Source organism: Camellia sinensis, chromosome 6 (genome assembly GCF_055761805.1).
Source record: "Camellia sinensis isolate YWXY chromosome 6, ASM5576180v1, whole genome shotgun sequence".
Classification (NCBI taxonomy): domain Eukaryota; kingdom Viridiplantae; phylum Streptophyta; class Magnoliopsida; order Ericales; family Theaceae; genus Camellia; species Camellia sinensis.
Window position 1 is genome coordinate 43,487,935 of NC_138966.1, and position 25,359 is coordinate 43,513,293.

Genomic DNA, 25,359 nt, shown 5'->3' on the forward strand with positions numbered 1-25,359 from the left:
TGTTAGAGTGTTGGGGATTAACTTGAGGCCTTGTCGACCGTTTGGGTTCACCGTTCTTGAAACCTTCTTCAGGTTCTTGCCTTGTTGACCGATTGTTTTTATAAAATTTTATAAAAAAAAAATAAAGGCACTGGTGAAATTTTTTGTTGGGAGGCAGAACCGCACGTGCAAGGCTTGGGCCACACGTGCGATGAGGAAGGAATGTCAATCGTGCAAGACTGCTTTTATTGCACGAGCGGAGGTCAGGTGTAGAGGGATAAACCGCACGTTCAAGGGTGAGTGCCGCACTGAGTCTGAAAATCTGCCTTTTTTTTTTCTTCTTAGGCTAGGTGCATCTCACTTTTTACACACCTCTCTCTCTCTTTCTCTCTAAAAATATGTTTTCCTCTCCCTTCTCTCTAAAAACATCCACCCAACACTATAAACTCTTGATTTCTTCCAATCCATTGGAGTTTTGACCCAACACCCTTCATTAATTTTGGAGAGCTAACCGAGGGCTTCGTTTTGTGTGGTGGAGATTAGATTTCAATGCCATCAAATTTGGGGGTTTCTTCTCTTTTCTTCTCCATAACTTGAGGTAGGGATTTTCTTTGATCTTTTTCAATACCTCATCTATAGATAGACATGTGGTAGTTTTATTACATAAAGACCATGTTCGTTATGGATTTTTCAAAAATCATGAAAGGGGATCTAAGATTTGATATTTGAGATTGAGATTTGTGAAATTGATTGTTGTTTGGGCTAATTGGGGAGTGGTTTAACATGTTCATGTTGAGAAAGAGGTAAAGCCCTAATTTTTGTAATAATGCCTAACAGGTAAAAAGGGTTGAAATTGTGAAATAATCATGTTATGAATTAAGGAATTTGATTAATGATTTGGTAATTCATTTAAGATTAAATCGGGTCTCATGATTTTAGCATTAACTCTGTGTTGGGTTGATTATAGTTAGGTATAACGAATTGGTAGTTTGTTAATTGCTAAAAAGGGGATTAACCATGAGATTTGAATCATTATGTTACACTTTGTTGAGTTGAAATTGAGTGGATTATGACTTTGTTATCCATGGATTGGGTTTTTGGTTAATGAAGGAAATGAGTGTTTTTTTTTTTTTTTTGGAAAATATAGTTGATGTATTGTGAATTGGGAATTGTAGAAATTGATTTTGGAAAAAAGAGGTAATTATAACTCTTTTGCAAATTGAGAAAGACCTTTAGGTAGAAGTTGAAAACCTTTGAATATAATTGTTGTTGTTGGACTTATTGCCTCATAAGAATTGGATAATTGTATTACGTTTATTTAATACATATTGTTTAGAGGTTTTGTCCTTGGTCATCGGTAGAGGATAACATTGTGATGTTGAAATGATTATGTGTACGTAGTACACTCGAGTTATTTATGCTTGTTGTACAAAGTGATGGTTGGAAAATGTGCATGCGCTGAGAGTATGAGGTACCAGTACCTTCCAGCTAGCGCTTGGAGAACTTGACCGCGCTGAGAATAAGAGGTACTAGTACCTTCCAGCTAAGGCCTGCAGAACTTGGTCGTGCTGAGAATAAGAGATACCAGTACCTTCCAGCTAGTGCCCGGAGAACTTGACAGAGGTACCATTACCTTCCAATCGATGTCTGGAAAATTGGCATTTTGTTGAGAAAAGATGTACCGTTGGCTTACCGTGCTTAAGGCAGATAAAGCAGAGTTATTTATTATTGTTGTTACAGTGTGACTATGATATGTCATGTGTTATGATGATTGTGGTTCTGGGAGACTGAGTTGTCTTAAGAGTTGAGTATGTAGTGGTTGAGTGTGTGTTGTTTTCACCTCTTGAGCTAAATGGTTATCTGTACACGTGGGTGTATCAAATTGATTGTTGATAGTATTTTCCTTAACCTTGGGTTTACGGCATGGAAATGTGATGAATGTATTTATGCATTGAGGTTGTAAGAAACAAGGAAAAGAAAATCGGATCTTTGTGATTTGTTTCAAAGGCAAGGCGATTATTATGTAATACTTTGTTAAATATGGGAAAATGAGAAGTAAATGTGAACTGGTTGTGCTGTTGAATAAATCAGATGATTTTGAGAAAAGTATCTATGTATGTGTACTTTGGTTATAAACCGTCACAATATGTATATGATATGATGTGAAGCATTTATAATCATAGCTATCTGTACTTTGTGTTCATCCCATGTTGCTAATTCTTTTCAGATGATGTTAAGAAGTGCTCGAGATTGAGGATCATCCTTAGTTGTCGGCCACGGGGCCTTTTTATTTGTGGGCGGAATGCCGTTATTGTAAAAGGGTTAAACCATTTCTTTTACTTTTAAAAATGTAAGCCTATGGACAATTTATTTAGTTATACTCCTGTTGCATTCATTTTGTATTCGGATGAGGGAATCTTTATTTATTCTTTCTCATTGATGTAAAGAGTTTTCGCATGTTATCTCTGAAATTGAATTAATTTGATGATTTTGGTAATGGATTCCGAGTAATAAAAAGTGAGACGTTACAAACAATACCATTTGAATAAGAGAAAATATATGGTACTTTCGAGGCACGGTTAGGTGATTACCAAAAGTTTTATGTATGTGGAGAGGGTGGGGCCCCAATTTATATTGGAGCATGAAGCATAATGCTGGGTGATTGGTGAATAATATTGTCATGTATTACACTTGTAACACCTAACAATTTTTTATTAGCACGTAATGAATTGTTGCTTCTCAATGCCTTCCACCTTTTAATAAGGGTAAAACAATCATATATACATAAATATTTTGAAAATAGGACTTTATGTGTTAAAAAAAAGTAAATTCTATTTACACCTCAATTACTCTCAGTTCACACCATTATTTATAATATTTTAATTACAATTTTATCCTTTAATCAAATATCCAAATCGCTCTCATCTTTATTTCATCCATTCATCAACAAACCCTAACCTAACCTATTGACAGCCACCACCAACGACCAACCATCACTGATTGGCCAACCACCACCATCAGAAAGTCATCTTTATCATTGTTGTCGTCGTTCTCCTTCTTCTTCTTTCATTCCGTCGTTGCAGCATCACCACCCTCCTTTGCAACTTTTTTCTGTTACTCTGCCATCACTGCCATTGCCGCTTCGCCTTCCCAGTCCATCGCTGCCACCACCATTCCTTAATCACCACCATTACAATAACCTATCACCATCGTGCCTCTCATCACGTAAAGACCACCACCATCGCAACTCGGGTACATCTGATGACCAACCATGTGTATACCGTAGAGAGAGATTTGTGGAATTGTGATGACTGTGCATCGCTTCAATGAGGGTTGCGATGGTGGTATGGCAGTGGTGGTAGGGGCGAAGACGAGGGTTGCGACGATGAGGGGAGAGGGGTGGAGGTTGGTGGCTAACGACTAGCGATGGACAAGGTTTTAGGTTAGGGTTAGGGTCGGAGACGATGAGAATAATTTGGTATTATTTAAAAATTAGTGGTGTGTCTTGAGACAAAATTAAAAACTTTCATTTGTGTGTGGTGTGAATTGAGCAAGTGATGTGTACTAAAAGGATTTGTGGTGTGTAAATAGAATCACCCTAAAACAAAAATGAGGACTTAATGGAATATGAACCTTTATCAATAGGACTTTTAGATGATTAACCCTACAAAATAAGACTGTAAAACTAATCATTTCAAAAGTTCTTCCCAAGAATTCTAAGTAAAACAAAAACCTTATAAGTTATAAAAATCTCTTTGGAACCACTACTCAAACGAGTAAAGATCTTCTGTAGTGTTTTTCCTTGTAGTGTTTGTGTAGTGCACCAAAATGACGTTGTTTTGGTGCTCATACCAAAAAAAAAATGAAACGAAACGAAATGTAAAAGAGAAGAAAAAGCTAGAAAGAAGAAGACCCACAGTGCAAACAAAGCACTTTTTCACCTATTCTCAATTGACTACCATGACCATTTCTGGCAATCACCTCTCATTTCCCATTCTCTCTCCTCTCTCTCCTTTCCCAAAATCTGCTATTAAAATCTCTGGCGACCCTCCGCCTACGAGATCCACCTCATCTTCCCACTGTAGACCCACCCCTACCAATCCTTTTTCAATCTCAACTCCGACAAGCCTCTTTAACCCGTTTCTACCCACACCCGCCCCTGCTCAGCCACTATTGCCGCCGCAAGTTCTCTCTATCTCTATTTCAATCTCGCCAATGCTAGTGTTAGCGGGGGTAGTAGGGTGGTCAGATAGTGGAGGGGTAGTATCAATCAAGCACTTCTCTCTCTCTCTCTCTCTCTCTCTCTCTCTCTCTCTCTCTCTCTCTCTCTCGCGCGCGCGCGCGCGCACGCCTATAGGTCTTCTTTCTCGTGCTTCTATGCTTTGCTCTTGCATTTTGTTGCAAAATTATTTTTTTGGGGGTGTGCAACAAAATGACGTTAGTTTGGTTTTGCATGTGGCATTTATCCATGCAAAATTCTAATGGTGAATGACAGCGAGACCACATTCTAACAAAATTAAAAATATAGGGTTTAAATTGAAAATACAGTGACTAAACTGACATTTCATTTAAACTATATGGACTAAATTGAAAATACGCCTATAGGTCTTCTTTCTCCAATGTTTGACCCTTGTAACAATATAAACTCCGAGTTTTCAATTTTATCAATTTAAATCATAATCTTTTAATCTGTTTTTAATCTAAATCATTTGTTTACTTTTGTTAACTAAAAATCAGAACAAAATAGTATTTTAGTTATTAAACTCAATGTAGGTACATAAAATGTCCAAAATACCCATTTTCATTGAGTTTAATGACTAACATATCCATTTTTCTATCAATTATACTTAACAAAAATAGACAAATGATTCAGATTGAAAACAAATTAAAAATTCAAGTTTTAAATTGACAAAATTAAAATTCATGGTTTATTTTGTTACAAGGGTCATTTGTGTGTGTGTGTGTGTGTGTAATTTCCCCTAAATTCTTCCATCCAAAATACAATCTTAGTATTTTTAAATAAGAAACTTACGTGCAAGTTTTAATATGTACACTTATTGTCCAATATGTCCTGTGAGAATTAATAGCATTTTTCATCAAACACTGTTTAAAAAAATCACTAATTGTTAATTTTCAGGGACAGTTTGAAAAATTTGTCACAAAAAAATTGTTATAATTATAAGTTTTAACGACAGTTTAAAAAAAATCATCATAAAAGAAGTGGCTAATTTTTAACTTTCAATGAAAGTTTGAAAAATTAGTCACATAAAAATGTCATTAATTGTAAGTTTTAGCAACAATTTATAAAAAAAACATAACCAAAAAAAAGTCACCAATTATTAATTTTTAGCGAAATGCAAAAAATCGTCATAAAAAATTATTTTTAGTGACGATTTCACTGGGACTTATTTTCAATAGTAATTGATAGGAATTAAGGCCAACTATTAGGACCAATTGATATTTTACCCTTTAAATAATTTGGTCAAAGTTCGCAAAATTATAGCCCAATTCATATTAGTTTAGCTAAATTTTTAGTCAAAAGAAATAGGGCAAATTATACCTATAGTCTCTATACTTGCCTCTCATGTCAATTTGGTTTCTGTAATATGAATTTTGCCCTCTAATTTTTTAAATTGTGTCAATCTAGTCTAAGTGATAATAGCCGTTTAAAAAATTGAATAAAAATCAAAGGCAAGATGAACTATTAAAAAGAGAACGAATCATTTCAAATTGGATGCAAATCCTTCAATAACTTTGAAGGGAATTAAAAAAAAACCATTTTATCTCTTAATTTTAGTCCAATTTCTAAATGAAATATTATCAATTAGACTAAATTAATACCATGTGCAAAATCAAAAGGTAAAATTGATGAAATTAAAATTATAATAACCAAATTGATATAAAACAAACTAGAAGAATTAAATGTAATTTGTCTAAAGAAATAAGACGCATAAAAAGAGAAATTTGTTCCTAAATACTAATTAATTTCAAGTGTAGTTTGACGTTCTTATTTTTGCATCCAACAACATATTCAATCCAAAATATGTTGTGTTCTCATTATAGCCCAAAAGGTCAAATGAAAATAGCAAAATAATAACTAAATTTATAAACGCCCCACAGCAATGAAGCTTAAATAAATAAATAAGCTTAAGTCAAAGAAGCATACCTTATTGAAGAGAGGTTGAATAGTATTGTAATTGCTATCCGAAGCATTACAAAAACTACTGAGCTTTGGCATCTGGCTGAGTGTTAGCTTGTTCAATTGCAGCAGCTCAATTCCATTCATAGCCTTGCAGATAGCAGTAAAAGTTGGCAGGTCTTGGAGATACAAGTCCTCTAGTTTAGGAAACACAATTTTATCTGTTGCTTCTATTGTTGTTGATGCTATCTCAGTTTGATCTCTTTCTTCTTCACTCGAAATAAGTACTTCCAACTTATGACATTTAGATACACGAAGTATCTCTAGTTGCATCAGATCTCTAGCTATGGATAATGAGAACATGCTTTCCAGTTTATCACATCTCTTCAATTCTAGAAAAGTGAGGTTGCGAAGCCGTACAAGTTGAGAAGGACCCTTCCACAAATGTGTCGATGCGGGCACGTCCCATAGTTTCAGCTCTTTCAACGCATTGAAGGCCACCTGTAATGCTCCAATTTTCATAAAATTCGATGAAACAAATCAAACCCATATTCCTTATTTATTTTCAAATCAAATCAAATTAACATGTGGAAGCCAAAAATCTTATCAAGATTCAACAATAATCATATACAAAATAATTCTCTTTTCTTGTTATACTTCATTACATTATAGTTTGAGATTTACAAAAGAGATTACATACGATTACACATTCACAATTTCCAAAGCATGGATCTATAACATGTGATATAATACTACATAATATCCAAAATTTAAATGCCCTAATGGATTACAAGTTACAATGGTTAGAACCCTATTACAAAAAGAATGGGTCTCTACCCAAACATATAAAACAATGCTTTACAAAAATAAGCAAACAGAATGAAGGAGCATTCATGCTCACATCACGAGCCTTCAACGAGGCGAAGCCAAATCACCAACAACTAAAAATGATTTTCCATGAAGGGATGAATACTAATGCCCAGTAGATATAATATTAACAATGTATATGAGATTAACAAGATTATGATCATGAATGCAATGATGTGTGCTATGCTTAAAATAAATGCACAATGCACAACTTTCAAAATAATATTCATTTCAACATTTTCATTTCAAAACATCGGGCCAGTAAGGCCTTGTTCGGCAAAGGCTAAAATTGGGCTTTTTAGGCTAAAATTCATAAAAAGACAAAGGTTAAAATAGCCAATAAGACAAAATGTCACATCAAACCCATAATCATTTCACTTTTTCTCTCACAAACACCACATCTAACTACAAAAAAATCCAACTATCTTCTCAAACACAAAAATTTTAGCCTACTAAAATAGTCAAAAACTAAAACCTACTAAAATAGCTAACTTCCCAAACAAGGCCTAAATAAGACATTGGAATTTCCTAGTACGTGTCTGCAAGTAGGCTCTCACGCACTACCAAATACCACTTTAACGGCTACTAACCAGAAGGAAATTGATACCTATTCCGCTCGTGTTTTAGGACTTTTACCATGACTCTCAAACCAACTTAATTCTCAAATCCACAATTACATCCCCTATTTAGATTTACCACGTTATCAACATTTCCAATATTTTCAAAATAATAGCACAATCTCTATGTAAGGCCATGGAAGTGTAATGGATGCAAGAAAAGTAATCTGTAACAAAATATTCCAATAAGAAAATATATTTAGAGTATACCTCAACATTCTCAATGATTCCAAAATAGTATGGGATTCCAATAAACTCATCAGTTACTCTCAACATATATCCCATATTTCATAATTTCTATTATTTCCAATAAATCCAATAAATTCAAGATAACTAATATCTCCAAGAAAATTCACAATCTCTATAATAAATCACCAATTTTCACATTATTCCAACAATTTGATCATATTCAAAATCACATTTTTCATTTCTCAAATTTTCTAGGGTTTGAAAAAAATTTAGAGTTTTCTCAATTTAAATATAACCAAAGTTTTAAATAACGGTGGCGGCTACTGAAATGGTAGCGGTAATGCGGACGTGGTTGCTGGGTGTAACTTCCGTTGTGTAACAATGGCGGCAACTGGAGCCGTGAATTTTTTAATTCTTCGCACAACTTTAAGAAAGCATACCGATATGCATGTTTTTATTTCAGAATCACATTTAGTGAGGCTCAAAATGATTTTTAGTATTTTTGTTTAGTTTTAAAAAATGATCCAATATATATACTAATTTTTATATTAGTTTTAAGTTGCTCTAAAAAATTTTCCTATTGTTGAATTTATTTAATTTTTGTTACTTTACTAATTATAATTATGGATAACTTTTCCGATTTGTTAAAAAAAATGAATATATAAAACAATAGTCTCACAAATAGAAATTCAAAATACAAAATGTCAAACATAATAATGTAAAAGTACGTAACATGAAATCTAAATTTTGTTCAATAAATTTAATATAAGAAAAATATATTAAGTTCATATTCAAATATAATTAAGTAAAAAAGTAATTAAACCCTGTAGAACTTGAAGATTGGACATTCAAAATATATATAGATAAGATTTTTATTTAAGTTCTACGTAACTAGAAAACAAAAAGAGAAAATAGCAATATACGCTAAATTTATATAAAAATAATATATATATATATATATATATATATGTTTAATGGCTGTAACAATACTGTAGCGGCAATGTAACGGCTGCTATGGCCTTTACGTAACGGTGGCAGCCGTTGCGGTCATGAATTTTTGTCACACCACTATAGCGGTCATAACGGGTAGCGATAACCACTACAATCGTTACATAACAACATTAGTAATGGTTGCGGTTGCTTTTTAAAATCTTGAATATGACACTTTGAAATTTATATACCATATATCATTTTGGGTGGAGAATTTTAAACATCTGATAAAATATGAGCAAATCCTAATTTTTATACAATATATATATATAGTAAAAAACCTCAATTTCTTCAAAATCATAACTAACAAAATACCACACAATCAAGGTAAAACAGATATACAAAGAGGAGAAGAAAAGTCTCAAAATCAAATGCATCAAAAACACGATCGGCTCAGGTCAATCGAAACCCTCAACACAATCTATATTCCGTATCAAAATAGCAAGGTGAGATTCTAACTCTAGATATGGTGGATCGAATGTTTTGTGTGATAATAAAAAAATTATTTAAAAAAGGGAGTGACAGAAGAAAGGAAGAGAAAGAGAGACGGACGGAGAAGAAAAAAATGGAAGGAAAGAAAGAAATGATTGGATTTGTGAACTTCACATTATTGGGCAAAAAAATGCCCCTCACTGATCTACACAGCAAGAGTTTCTTTCTTCAGCACCATTCAGCTTGTTTGGTTCCACTGAAATTAATTTTTAATTTTTATTTTTTTAAAAATTAAAATTTTTTGCTTTTTATTATTTTTATTTTCTCTGAATTTTTTTTAATTTTTAGATACACTTAACATAAATACAGCTAAAAAGTAAAATATTTGTGAAAAAAATATTTAAAAAAATTATTAAATACCAAAAATATTTTTTTAAAAATGAGAAAATTCAGTATATGTTTATATTCTTGTATATTTATTGATTTTTTAAAAATATTTTATTTTTTAGATACATCTAAGTAAAGTATATCTAAACATGTAAAAAAAATTTGTTTAAAATTTTAAAAATATTCACTAAAAATTAAAAAATACAAAAAATAAAAAACTCTTTTTTCAAAAAATTAAATTTAGAAATTAAAATCAAACACAGTGATTAGCTTTGTCTAGTTTGATTGCGGGAGGATAAGCAAGTTTGTTTGCTTGATCTCTCTAGTAGTTAATTGTTTGCTTTTGTTTTCTTTTTTTTCTTTTTTCTTTTTTTGAACTAAGCTTTTGTTTTCTTGGCTTGGGCCATATCTTACCACAAAAATAAATAAATAAATAAATTACACTAACACCCCTAAGAATTATGTTTAATACAAATCCCTTTCTCACATTAAAATTATATTCTTCTTCCTGAGATTTGTAATCTCATAACAAATTACCCCTTAAATTGCTGCTGTTATGCTCTAAAATTTTCTAAATGACCATCTTGTCCTTTTTCTTACCATTTTTTCTTCTTATAATCATGACTACATTCTACAACTTTTTATTATTAAATTCTACTTAAACATATTTTTATTCAGTGATAATATACAAACATAAAGTTTATATAGAATTATCAAACACAATGATAGTTCACCTTTCACTTTAAAACAAAACACTCATAAACATGATTTTTTTTTTGTATAAATTTTTATATATGAATATAATTTTTTATTTTTATTTCCACCGTTATACTTAGATTAGATCAATTTAATCTAGATATATTTAAAAAGTATAAAATTTATATAAAAACTCAAAAAAAAAAATCATAGAATACAACAAAATAAGATAATGTATTGAATTTTTGTTTTTTCATTTTATTTTTTTGTAATTGGTGAATTTAAAAAAAATCGCAAAATATTATAATTCTTAAGTATATCTAAATTAGGTGTATCTAAAAAAATTTTTAAAAAAAAATTGCTTAAAATGTTTTAAAAAATTCAGTAAAAATAAAAAAACTTAATTTTTTATGTGAGTTAAATCAAAGAAAATGATTGTTATTTTCTTTGAAATGACATAAATAAAATATCTGTAACATTTTATTATTTTATATGTATAAAGGTTAAAGGACAAATATGTCACTTTAATTTGACAAGAAAATAAGTGTAATTTTTCAAATATAAGAAGATCTATATTAAACAGTAATATCAAGAGTATCTATAATTTAGCCAAAAAAAAAGGGAGCACCCCACGTGGTCTCTACTCTCCCATCAAAACTTTATTTATTTATCAATTATTATTATTTTTTATAATATCTATCTCAATGTCTATATCTATATGTACCTATATATATATAGTAACAAATACAATTTTAGTAACACTATAATATTGTGACATAAACAATAAAATGGTATAATTGTTTCCTCATTGCAAATTATATTTTGTTTGATGGTACACATTATAAATATCCATAACTCTCTCATAGTAGTAAATAAAAAATAATAATAATAATAATAAATCTAGAGAGCCTCCTAATTTTATTCGAAAATTTATCATAATCCACTTGACACAAGCTTGGGCACCATTTTATTTAAAAAGAAAACAAATAAACAAACAAACAAGGTGCTCCATAAGATTTTTTTTAATTTAACTTCTTTTTTTTTTCTTTTCGTTTACTATAAACAAACTTAGATCTCTTCGTCTGCGCATGGGATACATTATTAGATAAACTTTATTTGGTTGCGTTATTTTTTACTTATTTTTAATTAATTTTTTTCAAAAATTAAAAATTAGTTTGATAAAAATAATTACCAAAATTAAAATTTTAAAATTTCCAAAACTATTTTTCACCCAAAAAGAGAACCATATCAAAATAATGAGTTTTTTTTTTTTCTTTTCACCAAAGTAATTTTTGATTTTTTTTTTCAGAAAAAAAATTATGAAATTTGAATAAGGGGTTTATTAAATTTTTAATGGTAAGAAAAGGCAAAAAAAAATGTTGATATTTAAAAATAAATTTATTCTTTTACATATTGTTCTTTGCAAAGTAGGGTTGTAGCACAAGTTCCAAAAAAAGTTTAAAAACACATAAATTACAACATGTGATGCAATCTTCTCAAGTGATAGGTCACATCTTTTGTAAATTTCGTACTTACATAAATAAATAAATAAATTATATTTTCAGTTCTATAATTAATTTTTGTACAAGAAAAAGAATTATTCCTACTAAACAAAAAAAAAAAAAAAAAGGCGTTTAAATAATAAAAAAAAGGGCTTTACGGTGCACTTTTTTTTGTTTTTTTCTTTGTTTTTGTTTATTTATTTGTTTGCTTTCGAATAAAAGAATCCCCACGTTAAGGTGGCTGCCATGTGGATTATGATAAATTTTCGGATAAATCTGAGAAGCACTTTAGACTTATTGACAATAATAAGTACAACTTATTGACAATAATAAGTACAACTGGTAATTATAAATGAGTTGTGACTCAATTAAGTTCAAAAATAAATAAAATTTCATAATTTAAAATAATTTATTAAGTGAGACTAGAGTATGAAATAATTTTAAAAGGACTCAAGGTGATCCCACTGTTTATATAATTAAATATGTGCCAAAATAATTAAGTGTAGACTAATCAAATAAAACTCAAAAATTAAATTTATATTCAAATCTAGTATCATTTTTGAACGGAGATTTAATACTCAAGAATAATTAAAACTAAAAAAAAAAAAAAAAAACTCTCAAGTGGGCCTCACGAAGTTGAAATAAAAAAGTAATATATTTTATTTTTATCAATTTAAATAGAATGGTCAACCATATAACAAACATAATTAAGCAATTTAGAAATTCATATCAATCTAACTCTAAATAATACCCGAACTCAAAAACACACTAAAAAAATTATTAAACAAGTATCGATAAAAAAACAAATTGAGTTTAGATTCAACTCGTTACAATCTGAAGTCAAAGAAGCATACCTTATTGAAGAGAGGTTGAATAGTATCGTAATTGCTATCCGAAGTATTGCAAAAACTATTGAGCATTGGTATCTCGCAGAGTTTCAGCTCGTTCAATTGCAGCAACTCAATTCCATTCATAACCTCGCAGATAGCAGTAAAACTTGGCAGGCTTTCAAGATACAATTCCTTTAGTTTGGGAAACACAATTTTATCTGTTGTTTCTGTTGTTGTTGATGCTATCTCATTTTGATCTCCTTCTTCTTCACTCGAAATAAGTACTTCCAACTTATGACATTTAGATACACGAAGTATCTCAAGTTGCATCAGATCTCTGGCTATGGATAATGAGAACATGCTTTCCAGTTTATCACATCTCTTCAATTCTAGAAAAGTGAGGTTGCGAAGCCGTACAAGTTGAGTAGGACCCTTCCACAAATGTGTCGATGCGGGCACGCCCCATAGTTTCAGCTCTTTCAACGCACTGAAGGCCACCTGTAATGCTCCAATTTTCATAAAATTCGATGAAACAAATCAAACTCATATTCCTTATTTATTTTCAAATCAAATCAAATTAACATGTGGAGGCCAAAAATCTTATCAAGATTCAACAATAATCATATACAAAATAATTATCTTTTCTTGTTATACTTCATTACTGTTAGAAATTAGACGCCCATGTGGCATAACCCTTTGAACCTTTTGAACCTGAACCTTATCCATGTAAGTTTGAATTTTAATTCAAAACTTATTTGGATAACCATTCAAGATATCTATATCTATCATATCAATAGATATGGATAGATAGATATATAGATATTGGTAGTTATATATCTGATTATATATTTTAAATAATATATTGATATATCAGATACGTATATCAGATACGTTATGTGGTTTTTACTCATAACCTTTTTTCCCTGACTCTCTCTCTGACTCTCTCCCATTAAGCAACGATCAAGCCATTCTGCACTATGACTCGTGTGGGTGATACTCATTTTGTAGTATCACTCCACTGCTGGGTTCGTTGTTCAGATTCTGGAAGCACGTGATTTACCCAGGAGGTTCTATCACCTAAAGGTATGATTCTGATATTTTATCCGCTGCGTTATGATACTTCTTGATTTACATTGGTATCAGAGCCAATATGGGTATTTTCGTGCTTATTTTTATACATTAAAATATGTGTATATTTTTATATAAATATATATACATGATATATGCATAAATATTAATAAAGGAGGAAGATGTCCACTCTCATTAGATTAAGAGCATAAAATACTTTATTTTTATGTTCGTTAAATGTCATTTTTAATGCCATAAATGTATTTATTTTGGAAAATGGAGTTTGGGAGTACCGAAATTGGACCAAAAAACATCCTGGAAGGCTGCGCGTGGGCCTCACGCGCCACCTGACGCCGTGAGCGGCTTCCACTCACTGACACGCGCCAGACGAGCTTCCGACGCGCCTTCACGCGCTATCACGCGTGCGTCAGCGGCACTGTCCACGCGCGTGCCGTCCGGGCCACGCACGCGCGTTATGCGCTAAGCCGCGTGCCGAGCCGCTCACTGAGCCGTGTACTGAGCCACGCCCTTTTTCCTCCGCGGCTTGGCTGCTAGTACTAAGGCGCTGTTTGTTTTGTTTTAAATTCTGAATCGCATTAAATGGTCATAATTAATTCGTTATAGCTTTGTTTTAAGCTTGGTTGGGACTGTTAGACTCAGAATTAAATTTTCTATCTTCTGTAAAATTTTCAAAATTTTATGAAAATAAAAAAAAAATTCCTGAAATAATAATTCATTATTTCTGCTTTAAAATGCATCTGGTGTTGCACGATTAAGTTTATGGGGCTGAATTTTTTATTATAGACTATTGTTATAGTTTACTATTTACTTGTATGGTTGTTGCATTTTACCAGATTCTGGAATATTTATTTCTAATTTTATGTGTGTTTATTAGTTATTTAAAATTCCAGAAAATTTCAGAATGATGTACATTCTGTTATGGCATAATTTGAATATTAAATACAGCATATTGTTATTTTTTGCCTAGAATTTCTAATATGTTGTAATTAGAATAGCATGATTAATTATTTTTTATTTTAATTCCGTTATTAAATGTAACATAACATGTATTGATTGTGAATCTACATTATGATGCTATTGTATGGAATTAGAATATTTTATCATGTTTTTTAGACGTGCCATAGTCAGTGGGAGGTTATTCGGTTGAGAGAAATCTTTGTAGATTAACTCCCGAAAACCAATATTTTGCGCATAAATTAAATTAAATTTTGGATAATTGTCACCTGTGGCGCAAGAGATGATTACGAGCATAGCGGATTTTCGATCTTGCGACTTGTGTAATATTGTCACTATTTAATTTAAATTTTTGTGGCAAGATTATATTATGCTAATCAAATTAATCCCAATGCGAATTTCTCTCTAAATTGACTTAGCTTGTGGAAGTTAATTGGTTGACCTAGACTTAGTAGAGATGTTCAAATGTGAACAATGTAATCATATTCTTTAGATGAGCAAAAGTTTTGGAGACTTTAAGTCAGACCTTAATTGAGCCAAAGTAAGGAAATATGACTCAAAGTCACTGTGGTTTTGTTGCCTTGTTTGGCACAATAAAAACTAATGTGTGCGCTATGGTTAGCGGCATGCTACGTAGTTTTGGTTGGCAAGTTTTGGAGTTATGAAATTATTAAGCCCTCAATAGATCTGTATATGATCTTGACTATTGAGCTGAGCGGATTGACTTTGTAATTTGACTTGTAATGATGTTGCATCATTGGATGAAGTAGCATTCAAGAGTCACGTCATCCAAGAAATGTGAGCTTAAATGAATTAGTCATTAAGTGTAAGATGAGTAGCCAGTATGAGCAGTGTTTTACTCTTTATCCAACTGTTGGGAGTGGATGGAGCAATATTTCATGCATTATAATAGTGTGCATTAAAGTATCACTTGAAGTTAAAAGATTAGCGCTTAGTAGCAGCAAAATCTATTAACACTAAGTGAAAAAATTAGCGACAAGTGGCTGCAAAATCTATTAGCATTGCCAACTTGTCTAAGTCTGGACACTTACTGTTTCCACACTTGAGTGTAAGACATGGGGAGGTGCTTCTTTGTATGGTTCCTTAGCTAGGCTAACGTTTTTTAATAACGTTTACCACTAAGCGCAAACGTTGCAGCATAGTAATGAAAAGGTCAAGGCCGACAAGGTTGTTATGACTCTAAGAATTTGACGCATCACTTGTGAGAGCATTGTATTGAATTAGACTCTTTAGCCTAATTCGCGCTTAAGTTACTTCAGGAGCTGTCATAGATTGATAGCTTATTCTCTCCTTCTTGTGGATAGTAGAATTAATTGCAAGTAACTATGAAGTGAGAAACAGAGATGGCAAGAGGAGTATCGTCATCTTTCAATTAGATGCAGTAAAGTGTATGGAGAATAAAATTAACTTGAAAGTGCAGGGGATTAGCACTTTCTAGTTAAATTTGCGACTTAGGCGCACTTGGTATCTCCATGACATCCTTTTATGATCTAGTAAACATGAATTAGTCATGAGTCATTACCTAGTTGGGCCTAAACCTTTAAACTTGTCTTCGAGAACTCACACATTAGGATGATTGGAATTAGTTTATGACATTGGACATAAACCGATGGCTTGTTGTACTTAATCACATTAATGAGAAGATGACATGGATGGTTTGAGTAGGCCCTTTCGGGCCCACTCGCTTGTGACACCCTGCTCTGATATGAATGTGCAACTTTGTTCGCAATGGTTGCGCACAAGTAAGTAGGAAAGCCGTAGAAGGTCATTTGCATTGGCGCATTTAGTCCACTATAATATTTGTGACTATATATGTATAAGGGTATGATAGCTAAGCCTCAATCTCGACGCATTTATAGATTACGATACGCATCTGAGTCAAGACTATTTGATCTCCCATAAGTTAAAAGTTTTGATATGATTTTTGACATTGCACATATGAGGTCGAGATCAATTAGATAAGAGCTTTTGTGCTTTTAGTTTTGACCAAGGTGGTGAGTATCTATTTGAGTTTTTTTTTAGAAAGCTCTATGAAGAGAAATGGATGCTTAGAAAATTGATTATTCCTAGTACTCAACAACACAATTGTGTAGTAGAGATAAAGAATTAAATATTGTTAATGTTAGGTGGATAATGGCGCAAAATGTTTCCCAAGTGGGAATTGCACTAGTTTGTTGCCTATATCCCTAACTAAGTATCCTCCATATCAGATTTTACACTTCATTTGAGTAATGGGTTAGCAGAGAGCCATCTATGGGCGATCTGTAACCGTTAAGCAGCTTATCTTTATTTTACTTCTCATAAGATTGCGAAGTTAAGACCTAGGGTTCTATAGTGCATTATTATATGCTGTCTTGTAAACACATAGGGTCGTGTGGCGCATTATTGTATACGGTCATGTAAACCCTACGGGTCATGTGCATATAGGTAAGCAGCTTTGTGGTAGTATAACTAAGTCACATAAAGTTTTCTTAGTAAAGGTGACGTGAATAGAGTTTTGGAACTCTATAAGATAGAGAATTCTAATCATAGCGCTTTATGTAGCCTAGTTGAGAATGGAGAGAAATTTCCAATATCCTAGGGACAGTGGGAGCGATGTGCCTACTAATAGATTACTCCATTAGAGAAGAATACTCTACATTCTTAGTTGCGTGGTAGCGAATGTGAAAATTTTCCACGTCATCACTGGGTGATTGAGAAGGAAACATTCATGATTGCTCCGCAAGATGATAAAGAGCATAGGATAATGCCAAAGGCTCTAGTCCCCTGTTTTTAGAAAGTGGATTAATGTTGCGCAGTTTAAGACAAAGTCTTTGAGGATTAACGATTTCTATAATTTGGTTGACTTTCCATTATGACGCGAAACTATTCTAAAGTTATGCGTAATTTGGATAGTCATTGTTGAGGCATAAGGCTCGCTAGATACCGAAAAGTCGCACCATTGAGGAAAGTGTAGACCATGAGAAAACTTCCTCCTAGGGAGTGAGGTTATTTTGACTTAGGCTATGATTGACATAAGTTCGGAACATTGATTTGTGGACATTGTGACCCAACTTTTTCGTTAGAGAATTGGATAAGTAGATCCGTAGGGATTTACTTTCTGCTTTTATGGTAAAAAGTTAGAAGCGCAAAAAGGTTGCTAGTTCCAATAAATCTTTTACAACCTAAAACAGTTATCCAAATAGTGGTTCTTAGATTTCGTCAAGCCATGATAGGCCAACGATGAGCGATGAAGACCACTGAGGCATGATCAATGGTCCAAAAAAAGTTTTTCCTTACTTAGTCATTATGAGCCAGGAATTTAAAGGGTTATCGCCACCTAGGGTGGGCAATCCTCTGTTTTAGATATGATGGGCATGGGTGATGTAATTTATATGCTCAGATGTACGATCCTTAGGGATTGTTTTGGGAGAATTCCTGTTTTGTCTTCGATGACTTACATAAGGAATATCCTAGAACGATTCTAGATGCAAAATTGCAAACCTATTGACTTACCTATCGGTAAAAGCCAAAGCCTTAGCTATTGAGTGAATCCTCTGATTGTCTTTGGGAGAAACAGATGACCTATATTCCTTGATTTTTTCTTTGTTGTGGAAGCCTAAAGTACGCTATGTGGGCGTATTCAGCATGATAAATGTTATCTTTGGTAAATGGTCAACTGAGTTGTTTAGACATTGACCTTGCTCATTAGACTATGGATAGAATGCTTTACTAGTAGTATATTAATTTGCTCCTTGTAAGATTCAATGTGCTAGTTGGGCGCATCAAGAATGAACGCAAATTGGTCACCAAAATATCTTTAGAGAGGTAATTGCGCAAGAAGTAGTGATCTTGAACCATTTCATGTGAGGCGCAAATGGTGGATTCCGTTGTATATGCTTATTGCAAGAGGTGCTGATAAGGCTTATGCTTGGAATCTAGAATTGCGCAGGATGTGGTCATATTTTTTAGATCGATCACTTATTTGTTGTGAGATGATGGGATGTTGACACTATTATGGTTTGTGTCATAATGATTAGCAGATAATGATGTCAGTAGGCAAGATTGACTCACTCACACGAGCAATCGCCCTTGGCGCTTGAGAGCGAGCAAAGATGAGACTAGTGGTTTATTCTTATTTGGAGCCAAGAGAGGCTTAAATTATCCACTATGCATGTCGCCTTGGTTACAACCAAGATAAGGTCGTGTTAAGGACCAAACATGGATATTAGTATCCACTTTCCATGTTGTGCCTGTTATGATTAGCCAGATGCAAGATCTCATTTGGCGCCTGGAAGGTGAGCAAATAGAGAATTCGAGTTAGGTGCTAGAAAGCGACTAGACTAATATCTATACGGTGTATCGAGTATGACGTCACTCTTTTTGAAGAAGTTACTCCACCATAGCATGTATTCATACTATATGTGCTTGGCGACCGAGTAATGAGGTGAGAGAATGGATCCCTGTTTTCTCACCGTGTGAGTCTTACGTGTCATTATTGATATGACTTTCATTTATGTACCCTTTTGTGACTTTTGACTATGTCATAAGGTAAGGGGTTGATGTTCTGCTACTTTGGTATGTTGTCTGCGGTCATGTATGATTCGGCCTTAAGGGACATCACTAGAAAATCGGTCAATCCTAAACTAAATGGCATCAAAGCAAAGGGAAGATCATCTAGTATTACACCACTGTTGTATATTCACTGCCGACAACTCACATCGCTCTGTATGAGAGGCGGATTGAGTGTGAATATATTGCAAGAATTGAGAGGGTCAAACATGCTCTTTTTGAGGGATTAGAGATGTTTTTTGGACCGGTGTAATTAGATGGGTCTGGGGTATGTGAGACACTATTTCTGTTCTTTTTGGGTTAATGTCTCTATGCTGGCTCATTTTGAGTTTCTAGTATAGAGCTCCCACATGCAGGTGTTCTCAGCAGTCGCACGGTGCATTGGCTAGTATGAGATTGTTTATTTTTGGAGAGATTGAGATAGAGATGTGGCAGTGTCATGCCAACTCATGTACGAGTGGGAAATGTTAGAAATTGAGCGCCCATGTGGCATGACCCTTTGAACTTTTTGAACCTGAACCTTATCCATGTAAGTTTGAATTTTAATTCAAAACTTATTTGGATAACCATTCAGGATATCTATATCTATCATATCAATAGATATGGATAGATGGATAGATAGATATTGGTGGTTATATATCTGATTATATATTTTAGATAATATATTGATATATCAGATACGTATATCAGATACGTTATGTGGTTTTTACCCATAACCTGTTTTCCCAGACTCTCTCTCTGACTCTCTCCCATTAAACAACGATCAAGCCATTTTGCACTGTGACTCGTGTGGGTGATACTCATTTTGTAGTATCACTCCACTGCTGGGTTCGTTGTTCAGATTCTGGAAGCACGTGATTTACCCAGGAGGTTCTATCACCTAAAGGTATGATTCTAATATTTTATCTGCTACATTATGATACTTCTTGATTTACAATTACATTATAGTTTGAGATTTACAAAAGAGATTACGTACAATTACACATTCACAATTTCCAAAGCATGGATCTATAACATGTGATATAATACTACATAAATATTCAAAATTTAAATGCCCTAATGGATTATAAGTTACAATGGTTAGAACCCTATTACAAAAAGAAACATATAAAACAATGCTTTACAAAAATAAGAAAACAAAATGAAGGAGCATTCATGCTCCAAAAATCACATCACGAGCCTTCAAAGAGGCGGAGGCAAATCACCAACAACTAAAAATGATTTTCCACGAAGGGATGAACACTAATGCCCAGTAGATATAATATTAACAATGTATATGAGATTAACAAGATTATGATCATGAATGCAATGATGTGTGCTATGCTTAAAATAAATGCACAATGCACAACTTTCAAAATAATATTCATTTCAACATTTTCATTTCAAAACATCGGGCCGGTAAGGCCTTGTTTGGCAAAGGCTAAAATTGGATTTTTTCGACTAAAATTCACAAAAAGATAAAAGGCTAAAATAGCCAAGAAGACAAAATGTCACATCAAACCCATAATCATTTCACTTTTTCTCTCACAAACATCACATCTAACTACAAAAAAATCAACCATCTTCCTAAACACAAAAATTTTAGCCTACTAAAATCGCCAACTTCCCAAACAAGGCCTAAATAAGACATTGGAATTTCCTAGTACATGTCTACAAGTAGGCTCTCAAGCACTACCAAATACCACTTAAACGACTACTAACCAGAAGGAAATTGATACCTATTTCGCTCGTGTTTTAGGACTTTTACCATGACTCTTAAACCAACTTAATTCTTAAATCCACAATTACATCCCCTATTTAGATTTACTACGTTATCAACATTTCCAATATTTTCAAAATAATAGCACAATCTCAATGTAAGGCCATGGAAGTGCAATTGATGCATGAAACAGTAATCTGTAACAAAATATTCCAATAAGAAAATATATTTAGAGTATAACTCAACATTCTCAATAATTCCAAAATAGTATGAGATTCCAATAAACTCATCAGTTACTCTCAACATATATCCCATATTTCATAATTTCTATTATTTCCAATAAATCCAATGAATTCAAGATAACTAATATCTCCAAGGAAATTCACAATCTCCATAATAAATCACCAATTTTCACATTATTCCAACAATTTAATCCTATTCAAAAATCACATTTTTCATTTCTCAAATTTTCTAGGGTTTGAAAAAAATTTAGAGTTTTCTCAATTTAAATATAACCAAGGTTTTAAATAACGGTGGCGGTTGCTAAAATGGTAGCGGTAATGCAAACGCGGTTGCGGGGTGTAACTGCCATTGTGTAACGGTGGCGGCAACTGGAGCCATGAATTTTTTAATTCTTCGCACAACTTTAAGAAAGCATACCCATATGCATGTTTTTATTTCAAAATCACATTTAGTGAGGCTCAAAATGATTTTTAGTATTTTTGTTTAGTTTCAAAAAATGATCCAATATATATATTAATTTTTATATTAGTTTTAAGTTGCTCTAAAAAAATTTCCTATTGTTAAATTTATTTAATTTTTAATTTTTGTTACTTTACTAATTATAATTATGGATAACTTTTTCGATTTGTTAAAAAAATGAATATTAAAAACAATAGTCTCACAAATAGAAATTCAAAATACAAAATGTCAAACATAATAATGTAAAAGTACGTAACATGAAATCTAAATTTTGTTCAATAAATTTAACGTAAGAGAAATATATTAAGTTCATATGCAAATATAATTAAGTAAAAAAGTAATTAAACCCTGTAGAATTTGAAGATTGGACATTAAAAATATATATAGATAAGATTTTTACTTAAGTTCTACGTAACTAGAAAATAAAAAGAGAAAATAGCAATATACGCTAAATTTATATAAAAAATTATATATATATATATGTTTAACGGCTGTAACAGTACTGTAGCGGCAATGTAACGGCCGCTACGGCCTTTACGTAACGATGGCGGCCGTTGCGGTCATGAATTTTTGTCACATCACTGTAGCGGTCATAACGGGTAGCGATAACCACTACAATTGTTACATAACGACGTTAGTAATAGTTTTATATACCATATATCATTTTAGGTAGAGAATTTTAAACATTTGATAAAATATGAGAATCCTAATTTTTATACAATATATATATAATAAAAAACCTCAATTTCTTCAATATCATAACTAACAAAAAAATACCACATAATCAAGGTAAAACAAATATACAAAGTGGAGAAGAAAAGTCTCAAAATCAAATGCATCAGAAACGCGATCGGCTCAGGTCAAACCTCAACACACTCTATATTCCGTATCAAAATAGCAAGGTGAGATTCTAACTCTAGATATGGTGGATCGAATGTTTTGTGTGATAATAAAAAAATTATTTAAAAAAGGGAGAGACAGAAGAAAGGAAGAGAAAGAGAGACAGACAGAGAAGAAAAAAATGGAAGGAAAGAAAGAAATGATTGGATTTGTGAACTTCACATTATTGGGCAAAAAAATGCCCCTCATTGATCTACACAGCAAGAGTTTCTTTCTTCAGCACCATTCAGCTTGTTTGGTTCCACTGAAATTATTATTTTTTTTATTTTTTAAAAAATTAAAATTTTTTGTTTTTTATTATTTTTATTTTCACTGATTTTTTTTAATATTTTAAGTAATTTTTTAATTTTTAAATACACTTCATAAATATACTTAAAAAGTAAAATATTTGTGAAAAAAAATATTTAAAAAAATCACTAAATACCAAAAATATTTTTTAAAAAATACGAAAATTCAGTATATTTTTATATTCTTGTGTATTATTGATTTTTTTAAAATATTTTATTTTTTAGATACATCTAAGTAAGGTACATCTAAAAATGTAAAAAAAAAATATTGTTTAAAATTTTAAAAATATTCACTAAAAATTAAAAAATACAAAACATAAAAAACCCTATTTTCAAAAAATTAAATTTGGAAATTAAAATCAAACACAGTGATTAGCTTTGTCTAGTTTGATTGCCGGAGGATAAGCAAGTTTGTTTGCTTGATCTCTCTAGTAGTTAATTGTTAGCTTTTGTTTTCTTTTTTTTCTTTCTTCTTTTTTTGAACTAAGCTTTTGTTTTCTTGGCTTGGGCCCTATCTTACCACAAAAATAAATAAATAAGTAAATTACATAACACCCCTAAGATTAATGTTTAATACAAATCCCTTCCTTACATTTGAAAAATTATATTCTTCTTGAGATTTGTAATCTCATGACAAATTACCTCTTAAATTGTTGTTGTCATGTTCTAAAATTTTCTAGATGACCATCTTGTTCTTTTTTTATCAGTTTTTCTTCTTATCATCATGACAACATTCTACAACTTTTCATTATTAAATTCCACGTAAAAATATTCTTATTCAATAATAATATACAAACATAAATTTTATATAGAATTTTCAAACACAATGATAGCTCACCTTTCACTTTAAAACAAAACACGCATAAATATAATTTATATTTATAACAATATCATTATCATAACATTTTTATGATTTTTTTGTATAAATTTTTATATATGAATATAATTTTTTATTTTTATTTCCACCACTATACTTAGATTAGATCAATTTAATCTAGATATATTTAAAAGTATAAAATTTATATAAGAAAATAAAAAAAAATCATTGAATACAACAAAATAAGATAATATATTGAATTTTTATTTTTTTATTTTATTTTTTTGTATTTGGTGAATTTAAAAAAAATACAAAATATTATAATTCTGAAGTATATCTAAATTAGGTGTATCTAAAAAATTTTAAAAATTTGGTTAAAATGTTAAAAAAAATTCAGTAAAAATAAACAAACTTAATTTTTTTATGTGAGTTAAATCTACGAAGATGATTGTTATTTTCTTTGAAATGACATGAACAAAATATATATATTATTATATGTATAAAAGCTAAAGGACAAATATGTCATTTTAATTTGACAAGAAAGTAAGTGTAATTTTTCAAATATAAAGAAATCTATATTAAACAGAAATCTCGAGAATGTCAATGTAATTTAGCCAAAAAAAAAGGGAGCACCCCACGTGGTCTCTGCTCTCCCATCAAAACTTTATTTATTTATTAATTGTTATTATATTTTATAATGTCTATCGCAATATCTATATCTATATATATATATATATAAAATAACAAATACAATTTTAATAACACTATAATATTGTGACATAAATAATAAAATGGTATAATTGTTTCCTCATTACAAAATATATTTTTTTTGATTGTTACACATTATAAATATCCATAACTCTTTCATAGTAGTAAAATAAATAATAATAATAATAATAAATCTAGAGAGCCTCCTAATTTTATTGGAAAATTTATCATAATCCACTTGACACAACCTTGGGCGCTATTTTATTTAAAAAGAAAACAAATAAACAAACAAACAAAGTGCTCCATAAGATTTTTTTTTATTTAACTTCTTTTTTTTTTCTTCTTTCGTTTAGTATAAATAAACTTAGATCAAACTTAGATCTCTTCGTCTGCGCATGGGATACATTATTAGATAAACTTTATTTGGTTGCGTTATTTTTAACTTATTTTTAATTAATTTTTTTCAAAAATTAAAAATTAGTTTGATAAAAATAATTACCAAAATTAAAATTTTAAAATTTCCAAAACTATTTTTCACCCCAAAAGAGAACCATATCAAAATAATGAGTTTTTTTTTTCAGAAAAAATTATGAAAATTGAATAAGGGGTTTTATTAAATTTTTAATGGTAAGAAAAGGCAAAAAAAAATGTTGATATTTAAAAATAAATTTATTCTTTTGCATATTGTTCTTTGCAAATTAGGGTTGTAGCACAAGTTCCAAAAAAAAAGTTTAAAAACACATAAATTAATCCTCTCAAGTGATGGGTCACATCTTTTGTAAATTTCGTACTTACATAAAAATATATATATATATATATTTTCAGTTCTATAATTAATTTTTGTACAAGAAAAAGAATTATTCCTACTAAACAAAAAAAAAAAAAAAAACAAAACAAAACAAAAAAGCGTTTAAATAATAATAAAAAAAGCCTTTACGGTGCACTTTCTTTTGTTTTTTCTTTGTTTTTGTTTATTTATTTGTTTGCTTCCAAATAAAAGAAT

General features: G+C 31.2%; 1 protein-coding gene across 6 annotated transcripts in view; it reads right to left on the reverse strand.

Annotated features, from left to right (window-relative positions):
• The window catches only part of LOC114271939 (uncharacterized), a 70,586-nt gene that overhangs the window by 40,505 nt on the left and 4,722 nt on the right, over positions 1-25,359 (reverse strand). For 5 of the 6 annotated variants that reach the window (XR_014332313.1, XR_014332314.1, XM_028213596.2 and 2 more), the window contains exons 2-3: positions 12,653-13,126; positions 6,146-6,619 (exon numbers count right to left, since the gene is read on the reverse strand). Coding sequence is in view for 4 of the 6 variants with exons in the window: in XM_028213596.2 (XP_028069397.2) it covers positions 6,146-6,619; positions 12,653-13,126 (948 nt within the window). In the remaining 2 variants the exon portion in view is untranslated. The remainder of the gene's footprint in view (positions 1-6,145; positions 6,620-12,652; positions 13,127-25,359) is intronic. The other variant, XM_028213599.2, reaches the window with a different exon arrangement.